The sequence below is a fragment of the Alosa alosa genome, chromosome 20, assembly GCF_017589495.1.
Source record: "Alosa alosa isolate M-15738 ecotype Scorff River chromosome 20, AALO_Geno_1.1, whole genome shotgun sequence".
Taxonomy (NCBI): Eukaryota; Metazoa; Chordata; class Actinopteri; order Clupeiformes; family Clupeidae; genus Alosa; species Alosa alosa.
This window is the reverse complement of record NC_063208.1, coordinates 8,709,566-8,731,068: the sequence shown is the minus strand read 5'-3', so window position 1 is coordinate 8,731,068 and position 21,503 is coordinate 8,709,566. Positions and strand designations below refer to the sequence as shown.

At 43.4% G+C, this 21,503-nt stretch overlaps 2 protein-coding genes and 1 pseudogene across 3 annotated transcripts; all 3 read right to left on the bottom strand.

Moving 5' to 3' along the window:
* Positions 1-2,923: 2,923 nt before the first annotated feature.
* Positions 2,924-3,914, bottom strand: LOC125285639 (annotated as a pseudogene).
* Positions 3,915-8,942: 5,028 nt separating this feature from the next.
* si:dkey-211g8.9 (free fatty acid receptor 3) lies at positions 8,943-10,529 on the bottom strand. The gene is made up of 2 exons (XM_048230305.1): positions 9,424-10,529; positions 8,943-8,993 (listed from the first exon to the last, which is right to left on the bottom strand). Exons 1-2 carry the CDS (start codon positions 10,495-10,497, stop codon positions 8,988-8,990), a joined length of 1,080 nt encoding a protein of 359 aa, XP_048086262.1. The 5' UTR covers positions 10,498-10,529; the 3' UTR covers positions 8,943-8,987.
* A 2,189-nt stretch (positions 10,530-12,718) lies between these two features.
* Positions 12,719-20,791, bottom strand: tekt2 (tektin 2 (testicular)). 2 transcript variants are annotated; one of them, XM_048230524.1, is made up of 10 exons: positions 20,690-20,791; positions 19,870-20,038; positions 19,180-19,305; positions 18,637-18,842; positions 18,218-18,361; positions 16,841-16,955; positions 15,768-15,875; positions 15,121-15,264; positions 14,092-14,171; positions 12,719-13,051 (listed from the first exon to the last, which is right to left on the bottom strand). In XM_048230524.1, the coding sequence occupies exons 2-10, from the start codon at positions 20,023-20,025 to the stop codon at positions 12,853-12,855; spliced, it is 1,278 nt and encodes a 425-aa protein (XP_048086481.1). In that variant the 5' UTR covers positions 20,026-20,038; positions 20,690-20,791; the 3' UTR covers positions 12,719-12,852. The 2 variants fall into 2 exon arrangements, with proteins under 2 accessions (XP_048086481.1, XP_048086482.1); XM_048230525.1 differs by having other exon boundaries at positions 20,686-20,783.
* Positions 20,792-21,503: the final 712 nt, after the last annotated feature.

Below are 21,503 nucleotides of genomic sequence, written 5' to 3'. Positions count from 1 at the left end.
GCTTCTTAAATTACAGTTTTTCTTAGTCGCTTTGGTGCTTTTCACAGATCAGAATGAAAATTCTCATAACTAATAGTTCAACCTCCACAACATTTAGTCATTTGTGCACATCATAGTAGCAATTTCTCCTTCCTCTGAACAAATTGCAAATGTTTTTGGACATGTATCAGTTGCTTTCGTACAATTCTCTGCTGTTTTATAACATTAACATTTGCTTATGTCATGTCAGTCAAAATGAACTATACTATGGATGCTGAATAGTCATTCCCAATGAAACTAATAGTCTTCATTTCATTGCTTGAGTCATTACATACAAAATTGTTGAACTAGTTATCAAATTCTGTCACAATGCTGTAGAATTGCAAAGAGCATATACAGTACAAATGTGAAACGTACGTATTCAGTGTCTTGTACTCACTTACTCCCCTAACTACAGCAATGTGTAACTTTACTGTAGTTTTCAAATGGCTGTACAAGTAGTGTATAGTGCTGTCTTGAGCATGTTCAGGTAGTGTCACCGAGTTCTGACCTTTTTTTGCATGGGAAAACACTGAGAGCATAAACTGTCGTAATGAAAACATGACAAAGCCATTTGACTATCTTGTTCATAAACGATGGTGTCAAGACTTCTCCTTTTGATGACACTGGCAGTTTCATTGACATAAATACTTGCTTTTGAGGAATGGACTATCCATTTTGAGCAAGTGACGTGCTTTTGCAGGTTATCCACTATAGGTTTTGCAGTTTGCAATTGTTTTGAGAAATGTACTAACTGCCGTGCAAATGTAGTGATGTGAGAAAAGCAACCAAGCACCAAAGTAACTGAGAAAAACTGTAAGACTTTTATGGAATTTTGCTAATCATGACCAATAGGGGGCTCTAATGCGCCAATTAAATGTACAAAATTGAAAAAAAATGAGAATAAATACAGGATTTCCATTAAAAAAAACACATTCATAGGTAGGCTACTCAATACAGAGGTAACTCAGCATTTAGTCATCAGATGAATAGTTTTAATAGTGTTCAGATTCATAAAGTATCACATTTACACATTTACAAATGCATTTACAATTTGCAAATCATTCATCTTTAAATGTTGTACATTCGCTGTTCTGTAAATTATGAGCAACATCCAAGATGTGCACACAGCATTAAAGCCCTTATGTTAACTTGTAACTGCTACATTCAATTATTGCAATCAATTGGAAATTGACTTCTCAGTTTAGTGAACTAGATTAGTTGAATTAAGATTATTATTTCCAAAAGTTGTCTGAGGTTAAATGTTATATGTGTTTTATAAGAAAGAGGCTGTGGCAAGTCTGTCATGTATAAACTAGAGCTAATTTCATAGGCAAAATCATTTTGCTAATTTAAAGCCATATCTGTAGGGCAACACTATCCATGCACAGATGAGGTAGTTCTCTGTAAATTAATCCCTTCAAAGCTTTAGGAAAAACACGACCAAATCACATTTAAAGTCTGTCTCCGTCATGTTCCTAGGTGTTAAAAAGCACACCTAATAACTCAACCCATTAATGCTTGATTGCACCCTGCACTGAGGCAATGAATTAGCAAATAATGGCATCCGCTTATTCTGTCAGCATAGTTGCTACAGGGTTAATGGCATTCTATGCACGTTTTACCTTAATATAACAGGGCAATTCCATGGAAAATTAGTTTTTTGTAACATCCATAACGCCAATAAAATGTGATGGTATGGTATGATGAATGATTACATGAAATTTGAGGATTTGCTATTTTTGGGTGAAGAATGTACATGAGAAAAAATGCACAAAAAAGGAATGTTATCATTTACATCATACAAATGCCAAGGCATTTCACTGGCTTTATGGATGTAACAAAAAGTCCATTTTCCGTGGAATTGCCCACCAGCTCTGAAGTCATTTTGATGGTAAAGTAACCTGTAGTGGTGAGAATGGCAAGACTTCACAGTCGTACCCAGGGGTGTAGTGGATGGGAGGTGGGTACACTCTTTGTTTTTTAACACATCTCTGTGTCCAGATAGGGACAACACATTCGTTTTAAGAGTGTAAACTATTAATTCTGTGATCACAGGTGGACTGCACCATGCGGTGTCAGATTTTCTTTTAAAAATCCATTCAGAACATGTTTGATGATGGTGGAGGTTATTGTCCAATGTTTATAACAATACCAGTGGTATTAAAAGATTTCTAGTGTTGATGAGTGTAAATGTGTGAATGTGGATAAAATAGTGTTATTTTTTAATGTTAAAAGTTGCAATAAACTTTTTTGAGAGGTGGATAAACTCTAATAAGAGGTGGATAAACTGCATATACAGTACATGCGTTTATTCTCCACTACAGCCCTGCCTACCCCATACGGCCTTGCAACTTCACTCTTTCCCGACCCAGAGTATCACAAATTGCTTAACGCCAATGGTGCAATAGCCTACAATTTGTATGAAATCGTGTAATACTTGTCAGTTGAGATAATCTTTGCCGGTTTGCAAACCCACATATACTGTGTCCAGTAGGAAGGTTGCCAGTCATGAGTAGTATTTATAACAGTTGCGTAAAATACAAATACTTAGCAGCTGTAGGGGGAACCCTTTTGGGGGATCCCGTTAAAGCCTGTTGATAATGCACACTACAATGTCAAATTAGTGCTCCTAGTGGTACTTTAGCCTGTCTAATGCATCAGGACTTCATTCATCATTCTAAATTTGTTTTGTCCAGGAACAATTTAACCCTTAAAGGTGTAGGTTTTTGAACATTCTAAGTTCCGCAACAATTGAAGGTTCTAAAATTCTATGTTGAATTCAATGAACCCAGATATTCTTTAGAACGTTCATTTCCCAACATTCCCGTCACACCGGTGTGACGGTACTCCTTTAATTAAGGGTTGGGTCCTAAAATTCCAAGTCAACTTGCAATGTCAATATTCAGGTATTTGGGGCGGGGGGGTTGGTCTCTTTGTATATGTCACGTCTAGCAGGAACCATGGGGGGAGCAGGACTGAGGTTGTGGGAAGCGGAGAATGTGCAGTTTCTTCATGAGGCCTGGCAGGCAGCAACTTATGGCCTTACGTACCGTAGAGGAGGTGAAGTAGAAGATCATGGGGTCCAAGCAACCGTTGAGCGTAGTGAACATGAGTGCCAGGTCTCTCCAACCTTCACTCTTACCGCGTGCGTAGCCCACCACGTGGGAGATGTTGTAGGGAGCAAAGCAGAGAGTAAACACCAGGAGGGTGACCACTGCCAGTCCCACGGCCCTCAGACGACGCTCACGGGTAATGCTGGGCAGCTGGGACAGGATGCAGATTAAATTAATGTAGCAGAAGCAGCAGATGAGGAACGGTGCGAGAAAGAGCACCAGGAAGATTTCAAAGCGCCAAAAAATTATAATCTCCTGCTGGTTGTGCTTGTATTCGTTACACTTGTGTCGAGGCACCTGAGGGGCGACAGTGCTGGCGTTGTCAGTGGTTCCATTGTCTGGGTGTGGCAGCAGAATGGAGGTGATGCTCATGTTGATAGCGGTCACCAGCCAGCAGAGGATGGCAGCTATCACAGCGTAGCGAGGCCTGCGCCACACCGAGTACTGAAAGGGGAACGCCACGGCCAGGTAGCGCTCCACAGCCACCGCTGTCAGGAAGAGCGTGCTGGTGTAGATGCAGGAGAAGAAGATAAAGCTGGAGACCAGGCACAGGACGTACGGCATGTTCCACTCCATGTCGTCTGCGGCCTCCTTCATCTTCAGGGGCAGGATGGTGAGGAAGATGAGGTCAGAGATTGAGAGGTTAAGCAGGAGGACGTCCATGGGGGTTGGCTCGTGACGTAGCTTGATGCAGAAGGTGCGGAATGCCAGGATGTTGGCAGGGAACCCCAGTATGAAGGTGAGGATGTAAACAGACAGCAGGAGATGGCTTACTGTCATGGTGGTGGTGTTTGGGTTCACAACAGCCTCTGGATGTAAATCTAAAAGCCAATGGTACTGTTTAAAATCTTGAAATGCTGAAAAGCCTGACTTGATCAAGGCAAGTAGAATGATTGTTAATAATACAAATGTATTATTGTGGGTGTGTATGCGTGCGTGTGTGTGTGCGTGTGTGTGTTATGAGGGGTTCAATTGATTTGTGAGGATGGGGAACCCATATCTAATGAGGTCAGAGCCTAAGACCAGTCTGCAGTCTGAACAGACTGAACTTTTGTAGTTTTGTAAATTACACTGAGTTCTGTGGATTGAACTGTATAACATAACAATATACTATCTCTGACATGTTGCAGTTGAGTTTTCCAAATTTCATTTTTTAACAAACAATAAAAAGTTGGGAGTTGTGTAAAATGCAAATCAACACAGAATGTGATAGTATACAAATCTTGTAAACCCATATTTAGCTGCAAAAAGGACAAAGACAACACATCGAATGTTGAAAATGACCATTTTGACTATTTCATGCAAAATATATGTTCATTTTTAATTTGATGCCAGCAACATGTTTCAAGAAAAGTTAGGACGGTAGCATGTTTACCACTGTGCTGCTTCACCTCTTCTGTTAATGTAGGAACTGAAGAGACCAGTTGCTAGAGTTTTGAGAATGAAATGTGTGTCCCATTCCTGCCCAATGTAGGATTTCAGTTGCTCAACATGGGGTTTGGGGTATTCTTAATCATGTTTTTCATTCCATGATGCACCTAATTTGACAGGTCTGGACTGCAGGCAGGCCATTTTAGCACCTGGACTCTTCCTCTATGGAGAAATACTGTTTACATATGTGCAGAATTCATTTTGGCATTGTTTTTTTTTTTTTAAATAGTCAAGATCTTCCCTGATAAAGACATTGCCTGGATGTCTGTATATGTTGCTCAAAACCTGTATACATCATTCAGAATTGATTGTGTCTTGCCAGATGTGCAGCATGCCCATGCCCATGCCCATGCTGTAGGCACTAATGCACCTTCACACCATCATAGATGTTGGGTTTCGAACTGAGCACTAAAACAGGTTAGATAGGTTGGATACCTGGATAGGCCCTCTCCTCTTTAGCCCAGATGAGACAATGATGTCCAAAAATAATTTCAAATTTTAATTGGTCTAACCACAGGGCATTTTTCCACTGTACCAAAATAAGATGGTGGTATTTCTGTGTCACCTAAATACAATTGGCTGTTACATAAATTTTACACTAGCATTTGTGAATTGAATATCAAACTGTGCTCATAGACAATGGTCATCAGAGGTTTACTGTACCTGAGCCCATATAATGATTTTCAATACAGAAACAGGTCTGGTTTTATTGCTGTATCATCTGAGGTCCAAAAGACTGCGGTCATCCAATATTGCTTCTCAGCTCTGTCCCTTGTTTGCAAATATTCCTCATTTGGTTTTCTGTATCAGTACACACATTTTCCACCATTTTCTTGGCCCCATCCCAACTATTTTTGAAACGTGTTGCTGGTATCAAATTCAAAATGAACATATAGTTTCCATGAAATAGTCATATGTCATTTTCAACATTTGATTTGTTGTCTGCATCCTTTTTGCACCTAAATATGAGTTTACGAGATTTGCAGATTATCATATTCTGTTTTTATTTACATTTACACAATTGACACACAGCGTCCCAACTTTTTCTGATTTGGGGTTGTACTTCATTCAGGTAGTTGTGGAACTAATTGGAAATAATTGTTTATTATTATTATTATTATTATTATTATTATTATTGGGAATTTAATGTTATGCCATGTGCTTTTAATCCAGTTACATTTCCCTAGTTTAACTAATTATACTACATATTATATACAGTGTACAGTATATGATTTACTGCACAGTAGTCTATGAAAAAAACAGAACCTCCCAAATCCAGATATAAATTTGGGGAACAAAAAAAGACCTACCTTCAGATGCAGGTGCAGATCCTGGTCCACCAAGGTCCCCTTCTTTCTGAGGGTACACCACTTCTGGCACTGATATGAGTGCTTAGTCCCATCCCACAGCAAACAGAGCCTGTCAGTGCCTGACTTTGTGGGGAGGAAATGTAATAACGTCCTGTCGTATCTGAGGCCCTCCAAACAAGGTTACTCGGCAACGCTATGATATGAATTACATACAGACCCTGACTCACAGCCCTTTAGGTAAATCATCACAACCTGTAGACAGCTCAGTAGACAGCTAATCCAGAAACACATTTGGAAGTCATTTCCAGGCTGGTGCCAAGAATTGCTACTGACTGTTGTTTTACAGTTTACACTGACCTCCTTCCCCTTGTACTGTATGTTGTGTTATAGATAGATAGATAGATAGATAGATAGATAGATAGATATACTTTATTGATCCCCAAGAGGAAATTCAAGAAACGTGTTATCACGTGTCCATATGGGAGCCATTTTGTGTTCCATACAGAGGCATAACGATGACACAACAGGCGGGAGAAGTCACCCCAAGTCAAACCCAGGTTTCCCCCACAATGGCAATTAACCTACATCCTAACCTTGTTGTTATTGAAGCCAGACTTGTTGCTATGGTATCTGGATGCAACTCTGTCATTCTGACCTCCCCATTGGAAAGCACACCCATGTGCATTCATGACATCATGACTCCGGCTTGAAGGAAGGGATGCTTTTGGGGGCAGCCGTGGCCTACTGGTTAGCACTTCGGACTTGTAACTGGAGGGTTGCCGGTTCGAACCCCTACCAGTAGGCACGGCTGAAGTGCCCTTGAGCAAGGCACCTAACCCCTCCCCGAGCGCCGCTGTTGATGCAGGCAGCTCACTGCGCCGGGATTAGTGTGTGCTTCACCTCACTGTGTGTACACTGTGGGCTATGTGTTTCACTAATTCACGGATTGGGATAAATGCAGAGACCAAATTTCCCTCACAGGATCAAAAGAGTATATATACTTATACTTATATATACATTCACATGTTTCTACCTACTGTACACCACTACACTTCTTCCATCCAAGAGTGCCCCACACAGTTGTCCTTGTGCGCCTGCCCCCATATTTGACCCCAGTACTGTATGTGCATGTAATTGCAAATATTTAATCATCCATCGCAAAACATCAGGTACACTTGTACAGATGAAGACATCATTCAATCAAATCGAATTGGGACCAGGGAGCTGTGCTGCATGTGATGGCAGCATCCTGACCATATTGGGGTCTGAGTGCCCATGAGGTTATTTCCCGATCCCACCCTCATCTCTCTCTCACATTTACATCCTGTCAAATAAATGCAAAAAGCCCTAGCCTGGGAGAACCCAGATGAACCTTTGGCAAATTTGAATTGCTCTTCAGGTCCGTCTGTCAAAGAGGCCATTCACTCCCGTTTCCAATGTTCCTAAAAGCCAGGCACCAATCACAACCGTTGAGGTGAGCTTAACATGATGACATCATGGAAGCAGTTTTGGAAAAAACTAGTTTGTTGAGATGTTTTTTTTTTTCCCGTTGCTCTGCGTATGTCATCGCATCCATTGCTCCGATTGGTTTTAGGTCTATCCAATTGCGTCCAGAGGCATTTTGATCGGCGTTCGTTGGACGCCCCTTGGAATTGGTTAGGTGAATGAACCATGTCCAGACCCAATTTCAATTCAGATAAGGTCTGGTGCTAACCAGATCTAAAAAAGCCCCAAAATAAACTCTAATAAAATAAAACACCATAAAATTCACATAAGATGATCACATCTGCAGTGGCCACTAGAGGCTCTGATAGACAAATTTACTGTGGTAAGAAGTCAAAAAATATTAATTCACATTACCCATTTGGCTTTTATTGACAGTCATACTGTTGCTAGAATATTTGGTTTAGGAAGGCTTTTGGGGGATTTCTTCTACAACACAGGTCTAGGATTTCAGGACAAAGCTAACACAGCTGAATATTGTAATGGTGGTCATATCCAAATACAGTATTGGATTTACAAATATGGACTCATTCATGTTTAAGTTTTTGACATTCAGATGTTTTTCTGTAGGTTATACAAGTTGCATCAGAACTATTTTACATAAAATACCTATGTTAACTCTAACAGTATTAGGTTGGAGATATTGCCTCGTGCAATAATTTGTGGAAAACTTTTACCATTAAAATATTTCAGTCAAAATGCAAAGTATTCATCCATCTCAGAGTGGCCTCGTCTCAAATGAAAAAAACTGTATAGATAAGTGAAATTGATCTGTCTCAAATTTGTTTATTTTTGTTTTGTTTTTTCAAATAGGTTTGGCACTTAGATGGTTAACAGCTCTGAAAGCAAAATATGACACACATATCAGCAATAAAACTGTCATTTGATGTAATTTAAGACTTTCCCACATCACTGAAACTTCCGCTAGTCATGTGCATGTGAGGAGCCTGAGCATACAATGAGCAAAGTGACTCATCAGAGAAGCACACAGTGACGACAGTGGACTCCACGGCTTTATGTTGGAGAACGTAAATCTACAGCATGAAATAAATGAGAAGAGGACAGACAGCACGCCTACAAACTTGCACAAAGAAAAGAATTGTCGTTAGTAAGAAAGTTCCAATTGTACAGTGTCTTGTTTTTTTAGAAAGAATACACTTACTATTACATGTACACTTGTTTTTTTTTTTTTTTTAGAAAGAATACACTTACTATTTTTCCCACTTTGTCATGCAAAAAGTGCATCATTTATTTACTTGCCTTTGTTTTTAACATGTTCTCCTGTGACAGCCATCCTTTGAAGAGAGCTTCGCATGCCTCAACAGTGCATCAGGGCTATTGAGTTAGATGTTACTGTATCATGGTCAGTGAGAGCTCAGTCTTCAGTTGGTACATCATGAAAGTGTGCCGATTTCCATGTTCCTCCACCACCTCTTCAGCCAGAGCTGTAGACAAGACCACCTTTATCGAGCCCTAAGACAAGTCCAAGACCAGGACTAGTCGAAACCAAGTCAAGACCGAGTCAAAAGATGATCGAGTCCAAGACAAGACCGAAGCAAAAGTAGTTTGAGTCCAAGTCAAGACCAAGTCCAAAATGAGAGATACAGAGTCAAGGCTGAAAAGAAAAGTTCCCTATACCAGTTACTTACCTATGTACATTTTTTCTGAACTTTTTACACTATCAGGTTATACTTTTTCAGGTAAGAGATGAGTTCTGTAATGTCAATGCACAGCCATTACAGATGGATTTTGAATAAATGTTGAATAAATTAAACATTTACAGGTGGTCAGATATATATATATATATATATATATATTTTTTTTTTTTAAGCCTGTGCTGGACTCGGTCAAGACCGATATTTGGCGAGACCAATAGCTGAGACCAAGACAAGTCCGAGTCCAAATACCAGCGAGTCCAAGACAAGTCTGAGACCATAAAAAACGTCTTGAGTCCAGACTAAGCCTTTATCGCTATGTTATTATTCTTTATCCATCCCTTTCCTTAGCTTCCCTTCGGTCAATTTCTCCTCCATTGGTCCACTTACCAGATGCTTGTTCATGAGCCTCCCTGGTGGCTTCTCTGGGCTGGTAAGGTCAGGTGGTTGTGAAACTGGGGATGTGGGCCTCTGTGCCACCGTCTGAGACCCACTCATCTGCCTCACAGCTGCGGGTGGCCCTGTTGGGTGGGCGTTCGTTTGGCTGGATCTCTGTCGTGTCCCCCCCCCACCACCACCTCCGCCGTCTCTCAGACAGGCACAGAGGCCCCGGGGCCCGGTGGTCGAGAGCATCAGCATCACCATAGGCTCCAGGAAGATGTTGCACGAGCTGGTCAGCATGGCCTCTCGGCGCCAGCTCACGCTCTGGTTCAGCACGTAGCCCACCACGTGCGATGCGTTGTAGGGCGCGTAGCACACCACGAACACGGCCAGCGTGGAGCAGGCGATGGCCAGCACGCGGCGCTTGCCGCCGGCCGGCAGCTTCGAGCGACCCACCAGCGCCACGCAGCGCAGCGTGCAGAACGCCGTGATCAGCAGCGGCAGCAGAAAGAGCAACAGCGCCATCTCCAGGCGCAGCGGGAGCAGCAGCTCCAGCTGCGTCTCGGTGAAGTTCTCGAAGCACGCCAGGCCGCTTCCCCTGCTGCTGTTGCCGTCGCTCACCGGCGACACGAAGTAGCCGCCTTGCTCCACGACCAGCCCCAGGCTCAGGTGCAGCAGCACCAGCGCCCACAAGATGGCGCTGATCACGCAGGAGAGGCGGGCGTGTCGGTGCAGCTTGTAGGTGATGGGGAAGGCGATGCTCAGGTACCGGCCCACCGTCACCGCCGTGAGGAAGAGGCAGCTGCCATATATGGACGAGAAGAGGAAGAAGCTGTAGATTGGGCAGATGGCTGCGGGCAGCGCCCACCCCTGAAGCACTGTCTCCAGCGCCTTGACCGGCATCCAGACCACCAGTGCCAGGTTGGCCATGCACAGGTTGAGCGCGTAGACCACGCTGGGCGTGGCGCCGTGCTTGCGGGCCTTCTGCACGTACACGAACAGCACCAGCAGGTTGGAGGGGAGGCCCAGTACGAAGGTGAAGGAGTAGACACCCAGTGAGACGAAGTCCTCCGCGGCCACCATGCTGCCCTTCTGCGGACAGACAGACACACAAGTCCCGGTCTTATCTACCCACTGGCGGCAGCTGTTGGTCGCTCTTCAGAACTGGACGCACAGGTAGGTCTCCTTGCATGTGAATCCCAGGGTAAGTCATTGTGATTTTGGCAGCACAAAACAGGTACTTGTCCCAGGACCAAACTCCCACCGGCCTCACCAGCTGCAACTCCCCAGGACTAGCAGCAGCACTGATGAGAGTCTACTAAAGAGTGCACCGAAGGGAAGGGGACTGAAAGAGAGAGAGAGAGAGAGAGAGAGAGAGTTCCGCTGCATGTGTTTACTTCGATGCACCAGACTGTCAGAATCAAAGTGGTAGGGCAGTGACAGTAAAGTGGGTATGGGCGTGATCAGGTGTGTGTTTGTGTGTCAGTGTGTGTGTGAGAGAGTTGGGAGGGAGGGTGAGAGAGAGAGAGAGAGAGAGAGAGTTGCCATGTGATTCAGTAAATGTGTGGAATGGTTTACACTGAGGGGCACGGCTTGACGCAATAGCCTGGGATGATGATGGCCGCTCGGGCGCACATAATCGACTAAGATGGCATTTATCTGGCATGGTGGCTGGAGGAGGACTGGACAGAGTGGGGGCTGGGGGCATGAAGCCGTTTAGTGAAATGATTCAGAATAATTGGGGGTTTAAGGAAGAGATGAGGAACTGGCCCTGGTGTGTTTAGGCCATAAAGCCATAAAGAGCTTCGGTGGATAATCGCAACCTAGGTGCTGCGTGTTAAGGCAAGGGGCACTGGCACAAGAGAGGATGCATTACATGTGTAAACAATTAAAAAGTCTTAAACGTGTGTGTGTGTGTCTGTGTGTGTCTATTCCAGTTTAGGAAGGTTAGGTGTGTTTGGGGAAACTGTGTCATACAGTAAATACACAGGTACAAGGCGGGTGAGCTTCCGAGTGAAGTCAAATTACAGAAAAAAATAAAACCATGAAAGAGAATAAGACAGTGAAAAGAGACACATTGTGGAAAGAAAGAAAGAAAGAAAATGTAAATGAAACAGGAAACAAATGGATGTAATACTAAGGGTACGTTAGTATTTTTACATGTAAACATTGTCATAAAAAAACAATTAACAATCTTTGCAAGCTCAGGGATCAAATAAACCTGGACAGCTAATCGATCCACATCTTTGTGTGCAGAGATAACCACTCGGAAAAACAACTCCATTTAGCTCCAACACACGGCCTTCAGTGCAGTTCGCCCATTGTGAAAATAAGTCCACGACCATGCAGCCCTGATAAGGCCTAAGTGGTACCATTTTGATTTCATGACCCTTAAAATATTACAGTATCATAATCTCCACCACACCACACAGTATAGGACTGTCAAAAACATTTACAAACCACAAAAGCACGCACCCATCCTTCTGCCTCTTACTTTATTTTCAAGATAATGCCCGACACAAACAAACATTAGAGACATTAAGGCCAGGGGGAAGGCAGTAAAAAGTTTATTAGCGATCCGAGCGTAAGAGTGCGTGTGTGTTTTTGTCAATGCTTTGCCTATGTGTGTGTTAACGTGTGTGTGTGTGTGTGTGTGTGTGTGTGTGTGTGTGTGTGTGTGTGTGTGTTGTGTGTGTGTGTGTGTGTGTGTGTGTGTGTGTGTGTGTGTGTGTGTGTGTGTGTGTGTGTGTGTGTGTGTGTGTGTGTGTGTGCGCGTGTGTGTGTGTGTGTGTGTGTGTTAACGCGTGTTGTGTGTGTGTGTGTGTGTGTGTGTGTGTGTGTGTGTGTGTGTGTTAACGTGTGTGTGTGTGTGTGTGTGTTGCGTGTGTGTGTGTGTGTGTGTGTGTGTGTGTGTGTGTGTTAGTGTGTGTGTGTGTGTGTGTGTGTGTTAGCGTGTGTGTGTGTGTGTGTGTGTGTGTGTCGTGCATGCGTCGCGTCGCATAGCGCGTGTGTGTGTGTGTGTGTGTGTCTGTGTGTATGTGTGTGTGTGTGTGTGTGTGTGTGTGCCGAATAAGGTTAGATACAATTTGCACCAGGCGTCTTTCTTCCACTGACCAACTCAAATAGTTAACACACACATACCACATCAACAGCCCCATTAAACACGAGAGCACTGAGACAAGAGGCACTGAAGAGCACTTGACCAGTGTGTCTTTCCAAGAAAACCACACAAATTGTAACTTCACAGCACATACTATGGTCGAATGACACTATTAACATGGAAAACAGGATACAGAGAGGCTTGTGAACTTGTGACATGATTGTATTGACATCTAGGATTACTCTTATATTGCTTTTTGTGCTAGACACCAGCTTTAGTCACCAGATTTCATCAAGGGCTAGGGAGGGGAATTATGAGGTGAATTAGGGAACTGGACGTTAGGCCTTGGTGACGGCATGCCTTCCGCTGGAGTTGGTGAGGGGAACGACGGTCCCAGAGGACCGGTGGTCGGGCTTGGCTGCGGCAATGCGCTTGCGGACCTCCTGGCACCTCTGCATCAGGGCCACGGCCTCGTCCTTGCGGGACAGGTCCTCCTGCATGCACGCCTCGTGCTGCTGCAAGGCCTGTAGCGAGTGTCTGCATGGAGAATCAACACGCGCGCGCGCACACACACAAACACACACACATGCGCAAAACACACACACACACACACAGACACACACAGCAACAAGCATAAAAGATCCATTAGGCTCCATAACTAACTTGTAACTGAAGGGTTGCCAGTTTGATCCCCGATCAGTAGAAAAAATGTGGGCAGGGGAAGTGGTTGAGCACTGCTCTCCCATGCCCACATCCACGGCTGAAGTGCCCTTGAGCAAGGCACCTAACCCCTCACTGCTCCCCGAGCGCCGCTGTAGCAAGGCAGCTCACTGCTCTGGCTTAGTGTGTGCTTCACCTCACTGTGTGTTCACTGTGTGCTCTGTGTGTTCACTAATTCACAGATGGGATAAGTGAAGAAACCAAATTCCTTGTATACGCAAGTATACTTGGCCTATAAACCTGATTTACATTTATTTTACATTTACAGCTCTGCAGGTCAGTGGAAAGTTGCTGTGGCTGCGTTCAAGACAACTTGAATCCTACAGGATCCCACATAGCTGATTGAAGCTATGACTCTTACTACAAATAAGCCTAAACTGTCAACATGGCTACAACGTTGTCTGCACAAGATCACATCCATCACACTTATGTTTGTTTTGGTTATGGTATTGTATTTGGCAGATGCAATTTGTCCACAATTTGAATAAAAAATAAAATTTTAAAATAAAAATAACAGTTTTAAACAAAGTTGAAAAGCCTATACTAAGCATAGTAAAAGTAATCATAACAACATTATTAATAATAAATAAAATATAATAATAATAATAATCAAATATTGCTATTGATATCATTATATTATTACTATTATGCTTAATGTAGGTTTTTAAACTGACATATTCATATTCTGTAAGTCGCTTCGGACAAGAGCATCTGCAAAATACTATATCTATATAATTATATATGAACAATGAAAATAATTAGTTTTCACATTACGAAAACCCATGAAGACTTTAGTTCAGCCCAGTGATCCCCTCTCTTCCTCCCTCCACTGGGGCGATGGGACAGGCGGAACTCACCGAGCCTGTCCCAGCTTCTGATGCAGAGTCTGGATGGTCACCTCCAGCTGCTTCAGCTCCTCCACCAGCCCGAACTGAACCTGTGGCACACAAGTATTTTTATCTCTATTTTGTATGGACCCGTTCAATCTGTTCCTAGAGGGTTTCCGGTTGAAACCAACTCAGATACTTTGAAATTTGATTGAGTGCAGTTGGTTCAGTTTTGTGTGTTGTTCACATGAAACCATGTCACTATAAAGCAGCTATGTGTAGTTTTTTTTAGTTTAAAACACTCAAAAATTACCTAGAAACGGCAACAGAACGTACAGAAACAACTGAAGAGTTCAGATGTAAAACCCCTCTAAATCCGTCTGACCACTTTTCTTTTAAACGACCAGTTTTTTTCAGGCTCCTATAGATTTTTCCTTACAAATCGACATTTCAGACCAGGAAAAGAGTGGTATTTAGCGGGTTTTGAAGCAAAATTATTTGATTCATGTATACTATGTGTGGAGAGCATGCTCTCACCATTGTTATCTCATTTTTGATGGCGGTGGCGTTTAGAGGCTTTTGCATCTGAACTCTTCAACTATTGTGGCATAATGTCATAAAACACGTATGCGCTGTGCAGCCCAGATATCTGCTAAACTGCAAGCAAACTAGCCAATGCTGGGCCTTTTTCTCTCGTAATACCACTTTGTACTGTATGAAATATATTGGCAGTTAAATGGAGTCAATGGAAGTGTGTCGTAGTGATTATAATAGTGCTTTCAAGACAATTCGAATTCCACAAAATTCAACACATGGACCCTTTCACAAGGACACCTATACATCTTTATGTCTGTCGACATCAACTGAATATGTTTCAATTGAGACCTAGTTCAACTTTGCGTGCTGTGTGAGGTTGCTCAATGTGCACTGCAGACCTTGTGCCTTCAGCAAAAGCTGTATTAGAAGCACTTAGGCTATGGCTCCATACTCTGCCATTGCACATGTCACGTACAAAGCTAATGTTCAGCAAGCTACCAAAATAAATAGCTAGCAGGCTACCTCGTCCCAGCAGAGGTCCACCCCAGGTCTCTTGAACCTGTTCTCCAGACGTGTGTGTGTCAGTTTCAGGAAGCTCTGTTTGGCGTGCAGGTCTGTCTCCAGCCCACGGATATCCTTCTCAAGGTCTTGGATCTCGTCCTGGGTCTGGGAGAGGTGTGAAGAAAGAGAATGCTTCAAGCCTGGCACTAAAGATACTGTACCAACCAAGCGCTGACACATTCTCAAAGCATGACATGGCAACGCAACCATAGGCGCAGACACCAAAGCAAATCAGGCAACAATAAAACTCTAAGAAGAGTATAAAGGAACAGACAAGTAGGAGAGCAAACGGGGCAAAAAGAAGGAGAGAAAAGTAGCACACAAGACATAAAGGGCAAGAGGGGGACAAGAGGGGGACAAGAGGGAGACAAGAGGGAGACAAGAGGGAGGCAAGAGGGGGACAAGAGGGAGACAAGAGGGGGACAAGAGGGGACAAGAGGGAGACAAGAGGGAGACAAGAGGGGGACAAGAGGGAGACAAGAGGGAGACAAGAGGGAGACAAGAGGGGACAAGAGGGAGGCAAGAGGGGACAAGAGGGAGACAAGAGGGGGACAAGAGGGAGACAAGAGGGAGGCAAGAGGGAGACAAGAGGGATGCATGTTGCTCACCGTCCTCAACTGCCACTTAAGCTCATCCCTGGACTGCAGCAGGTGGTGTTTGCGCTTGCGGAGGGCAAACTCCAGAGCCATCTCCTGGGCTCCCATGTCATTCTGCACCTGAGCACCCAAGATGCTCAGTTTATTTTTACACTCCGATTCCTACTCTACTCTTCTCCCACACAGCTGTGTATGGTCATTTGGTCATATGGACATTTGCTTGTTTATAGAGCAGATGAAATCTATTTCTAAATGCTTCCTTAAGCGCATTCATGTTATCTATGGTTTAATAGTTTGAAATTATAGGAACATGCCAACTGTTTGGGAAATTAGCTAATTTACCATCCACCCCAGAGTTAGGTAAGTGTATACATCAGAGACTTTCTAATGAGGAGACACAGCACTCAAAAAATGCTCCATAGAAATGCATGGGGCTAGTTTGCAACGCCAATATGGCAGTTGTCTACACATATCACACCCCTTCCGCGGCAAAACGTCGACATGTGAATACATTGAGCCAATCGTGTGCTGTGTAGTGAATACATTGAGCCAAAAATGTGGTGTGTTGTGAAGACATCGTGCCAATCATGTGTTGTGATCTCGCTGCTGGAGCAAGATTGGTGTCGTAAAGCCTTCCGTACGCGCATTTCTGCCAAAACAGAAGCCCGATGAGTGCCCAAAAATCTTTGCAATATGGCCGCCGAGTGGAGGGACTTGCGGACTTTGGATACATGCCCTTCTCTGTATGTGTGCAATAACCCTGTTTGACACCATTAGCCTAGCTTTGCATAATTCAGTGGAAGTAGAATACACCAGGTAGCCAATAGGGGTTAGGTATTCTCTTATCTCACTCTGGGGTTGATGGCAAATAAGCTAATTTCTCAAAAAGGCTGGTGTGTGGTGTGCGTTCTGGCGCATAATGGCTGCCACATGGTGGGTGCTACACATGGTGGTGACTAGTGAGGTTCCCCCTTCACTATGAAAGGCTTTGAGTGTCTAGAAAAATGCTACAGAAATGCAATGTGTTGTTGTTGTTCTTGTAAGGTAGAGGTAAAGAGCTAATTTTCCCCGGCTGCTTTTCCTACCTGGGCCCGGGTGACGCTCATGTTCTCTCTCAAGGCCAGCGAGGCCTGCATCTCCTCCTTAGCTTTTGCTATGTTGTAAATGCTGAACTTCTCCCACTGCTGGGGAGTGCTGGTACTGCATTGGACCCAGAATTTAAAAAAAAAGGATGTTCACTCTGAAGTAGGCATAGCATTAAATAATGGTGGTATGAATACAGACAAAAACAACAATAGTCAAAATGATCTGTGTGCAAACAGTCCAGTTGTGATTGAATATTTAACAACTGACTAATATGCCAATAGGCTAACTTCTTGTGCAAATGGAAAGCTCTTAAGCCAGCTCATTTATTTCCGGTGGAGCGTCAGCTGCATCTTCTGTTATAATAATAATAATAATAACTTGGTTTTATATAGCGCCTTTCAAGTAACCCAAGGTTGCTTTACAAAAGGAGATAGGGCAGGGGAATAGAGGGGAGAAGAGAGGAGGGGGTAGAAGTGGGGTTGGGGGGCAGGGTGGTTAAGGGCCATAGGCCTCAGTGAATAAATGTGATTTTAGGTGCTTTTTGAACGTAGCCAGTGTGGGGGCTTGGCGCATATGGAGAGGTAGACTGTTCCAAAGGGTGGGGGCAGCAACACAGAAGGCTCTGTCACCAAAAGTCCGTAGCCTGGAACGGGGGATGACAAGCAGGTCCTTGCCAGAGGACCTCAGGGACCTTGGCTGGGAGTGATGCTGGATGAGATCGGAGAGGTACTGGGGAGCAAGAGCATTGAGGCATTTGTATGTAAGGAGTACGGTTTTGTAGGTGATGCGTGACTTCACCGGGAGCCAGTGAAGCTGCTTGAGTGTGGGGGTAATGTGTTGCCATCGCTTTGTTTGTGTGAGGATCCTGGCAGCCGAGTTTTGGACACGCTGTAGCTTGTCCAGTGCTTTGGTGGGAAGACCATAAAGGACACCGTTACAGTAGTCCAGACGGGAGGGGATGAAGGCATGTGTCATCCGCAACAGTGTCTCACAGTGAGGGCCGGAGTCTGCAGATGTTTTTGAGGTGGAAGAAGGCGGATTTGGTGATGTTACTGATGTGAGCTTGGAGTGAGAGGTTATATTCTGCTCCTTACATCTTCACTCCGACACTTAATATTTTGTTTGCCCAATAATAAAAATTTTGACACGCGCATAAATCCTTTTACATTGTAACATGCTAACTCACTAGGTGCAACTCCCAACTGGGTCTGTGACACTAATTACATTAACAAAAGAGGTGGCTAAAACACACCTGGCTCCACTGGAAACAAATGATCTGGTTAAAGAGCCTTCCATGCATAAACTGAATTGCATAAACTTATCCACATGCATAAACCGAATGATCCACATGCAGGAGAGCACAGGGTGAGGTCTACCTGGAAGGTATCCTCAGGGGTTTGGGCTTCAGGGAGATCTGTGGTGAGGTCACTGTGAGGGACAGACAGGACATGTCCACATCCAGGGCATCTCTCTTGTTCTGGAGGTCAGAGTTCACCTCATGCCACGCTTCCTGTAACAAGCTAAGAAGCACAATGGACCACAGCTAACGGCACCTGACATTGCTTTGACAACCTCATAAGATGTATTTAAAAATCAGTGTAAGTAGTGACACAATAGACACCCTGAGAAAGACATCTTTTTGTCAAAACATTGGTATATTAAATACTAATTGGAGCTCAACTTGGAGCGCAGTTCTTTCTTTCAAGTTCTAACCCTATATGCATTTGACTACATAATACGTTGCAACCACTGACACAACCCTTCCTTTTTCCTCTGACCCTTCCCCCTGTCTTACCACAGTTGTTCAAAAGACTGATCGATGCGCTGCTGCAACGTGCGCTGGCAGTTGTCAATCAACTCCACGTCCTTCTTCAGCTCGGCCTCCACTGGGTCACTGACCAGCTCCCCCCCACGCCTGCCCTCCCACAGCGTCAGGCACTCAACGGTGACCTCTAGAGGCAGCGCTGTGGCTGCCAAGGCGAGCTCTGTCTCCTCTTTAGACTGGAACAGCGTTAGATAGATAGATAGATAGATAGATAGATAGATAGATAGATAGATATTATTGATCCCCAAGGGGAATTTTTGTTTTTTTTAAAACATTAACCACCATAACTACAGCATTCTAAAAGGCTGGCACATTTCTATTCACTTTCTACAGTCTTTCTATCTGAAAAAAATAAATAATAGATGGCTTATTAGGTGACTTGCATGGGTTGCATTAATAAAAGGTGGTTTATTAGATGGATTATTGGGTGGTTGAACTAGGCATCTTCCATATGCTGAATGTACTGAGCTCTGCTCATAACTTCCCACATACAGTAATTCTTTCTCAAATCACCTGAGTCAAGGCGTCCATCTCTTTGTCAACATCCTGAGCACAATGTTCCAGTTTGCTCTTCCAGTGGTTGATATCCTGAATCCTGTCAGCCAGTCTGCGACTACTGTCACTCTCATCCCATTTGGTCTGAACAGAAAAGACAGAGCATAGCCATTCAGACAGGCAGGCATTATTACTCTTGAATTTAGTCAATAAAGTATCAATAAAGTATCAATATCAATAAAGTATCTATCTATCTATCTATCTATCTATCTATTATGAAGGATAATTATACGTAATTTCCCTTATAACATAAATAACTAGACGTACCGCAGAGCGGTACAAAATATGACCGCCGCCCAGTCCAGCACATTTTTTCCACAAAAATAAATCACGCTGAAAGGCCTATATGATTCTAACGAAAAACGATGGTTCCATGCTATCCATGTGGGGTTACATGCCCACCAAGTTTGGTCTACCCCGGTCTTTCAGTGTCCTGGGAATCCTTGACGGAAATTTGGACATGCGAAAAAGAAAAAAAAGAAAAAAAAATCGCTGCGTGGCGGTCATAATAATAGGTACTATAAACCTGGTGTGTGAGTTAGTTATTTCAGCACATGCAGAACATACACCAAGATTAAATAACCCATTTTGGGTCTATTCACACTAGCACGAGAATTACTACTACAGTACATGGCCAACCCCTCTTACTTTAGTGGTGGTCTCATTGCGCAGAACCAGTCCCTCCTGGCGGACATCGTGGGACACCTGGCGCTGGTACTCGGCGGTCTGGGACAGCTGCTTGTTCCTTGCCTCCCAGTCGGACACATTGTGGCGCAGGCCTGGCTTGGCACTCAGTGTGGCCATTTTGCACACCCGCCTGGTGATTTCACAACATGCACCCATATCTATACACATTCAATAAGATACCTCACAACATTTTTCAAATTATATAGGCCTATCAAGGACATTTATGATAATGGTATTTGGCAGACGTCTTTTGTCTAATGTTGTAATAAACCAGACTGAAATATCTTGCCTAAAATATTTGAATAAATAGGCCTACTCTTTCTTTTAGCTCTACAGAACTATTTGAAGAATGTGTGATAGAAGATTGTGTCATTCTTGTAGCTTTTAAGTTTAGAGCATTTATTGTAGGCTATAGCAAGACTAGAGCATTTCATTGTTACAATTAGCTTAACTTATAGTCTTTTTCAACTTTACAGACTTACAGGGACGTTTGATCGAAACAGTTAGTAGTCTACAGGGTCAGCGGTCGACACTACCTAGGTTTTTTTTTTTAATAACGGTGAACAAACTTGATTTATACAATGTTATTTAACCAGTATTTAATCAGAACCCAAGGTCTCAGGACCACATTATGACCACAGTCTATGGTTATGATAGCCTATGTTATGTTAGACCTAGAACATAACTGTTATAACGATTAGTTATCAACATGTGGAAGTGAAGTGCCTGTTAGCGATGTTGGAAACGATTGTGTTCCTGTTTATAAGTCCAACTTACCCACCTGGAATTGTAAAGGCAACTTTCCGTCCGCCTCGCCGCTAGTTTGTTATAACCGAGACGCTAGATGTATCCATGCCAGTGCTCGGTCGCCAGGTAACACACAGACCAACATGTCAAGCCATCTACTTAATAATTGAAGTGCCATGGCAACGGCCTCCTAAAACGTCAAGCAACTGTAATTTTATAGAATGGTGCCACCAAACGTTTACATTGATTAATTTAGTGTTGTTTTTGGAGGTAGCCTATTGGTCCAGGCCAGAGGTCGGTTTCACAAAGCTATTTTAGACCAATCTGACTGTAAGGCCAAACTAATTGTGCTCATACTAGCAGGGTTGCCAACTCTCACACATCTGAGATTAGGCTATTTCACCCTTAGGATTCTGTGAATTTAAGAAATGTGTGGTCTAGCAGTAACAGCAGTTGTTGCTGTTATTGTTGTTGTTAATAGTAGTAAGTTTATTTCTTTGCACACAATTCAGGTTTTGTTTTCATCCCCTTTGTTTTGTGTTGCAGGCCGTGGGGTATGGACTGTGAAATGAACACCTTCCATAATAAGGCCTAGTATCCGAGGCCCATTTCACAGATAAATTATATAAACAGAAATGTGTTGCCTCTGGTGTTAGTGTGCCATTCCCACACAGTTCGGTCTAAGCCCATTTCTTGAGTTTTCATCAAAAGTCCGAGAATGCCACAATAATTCAAAGATGATTTGGTTAGAAGCTTTGGGATTCTACAAACACATTATTATTTTGATATAAATGAAATTAAAATGCATAGTGAACACTACATAGGCATTAATCTTATGTACATTAAAT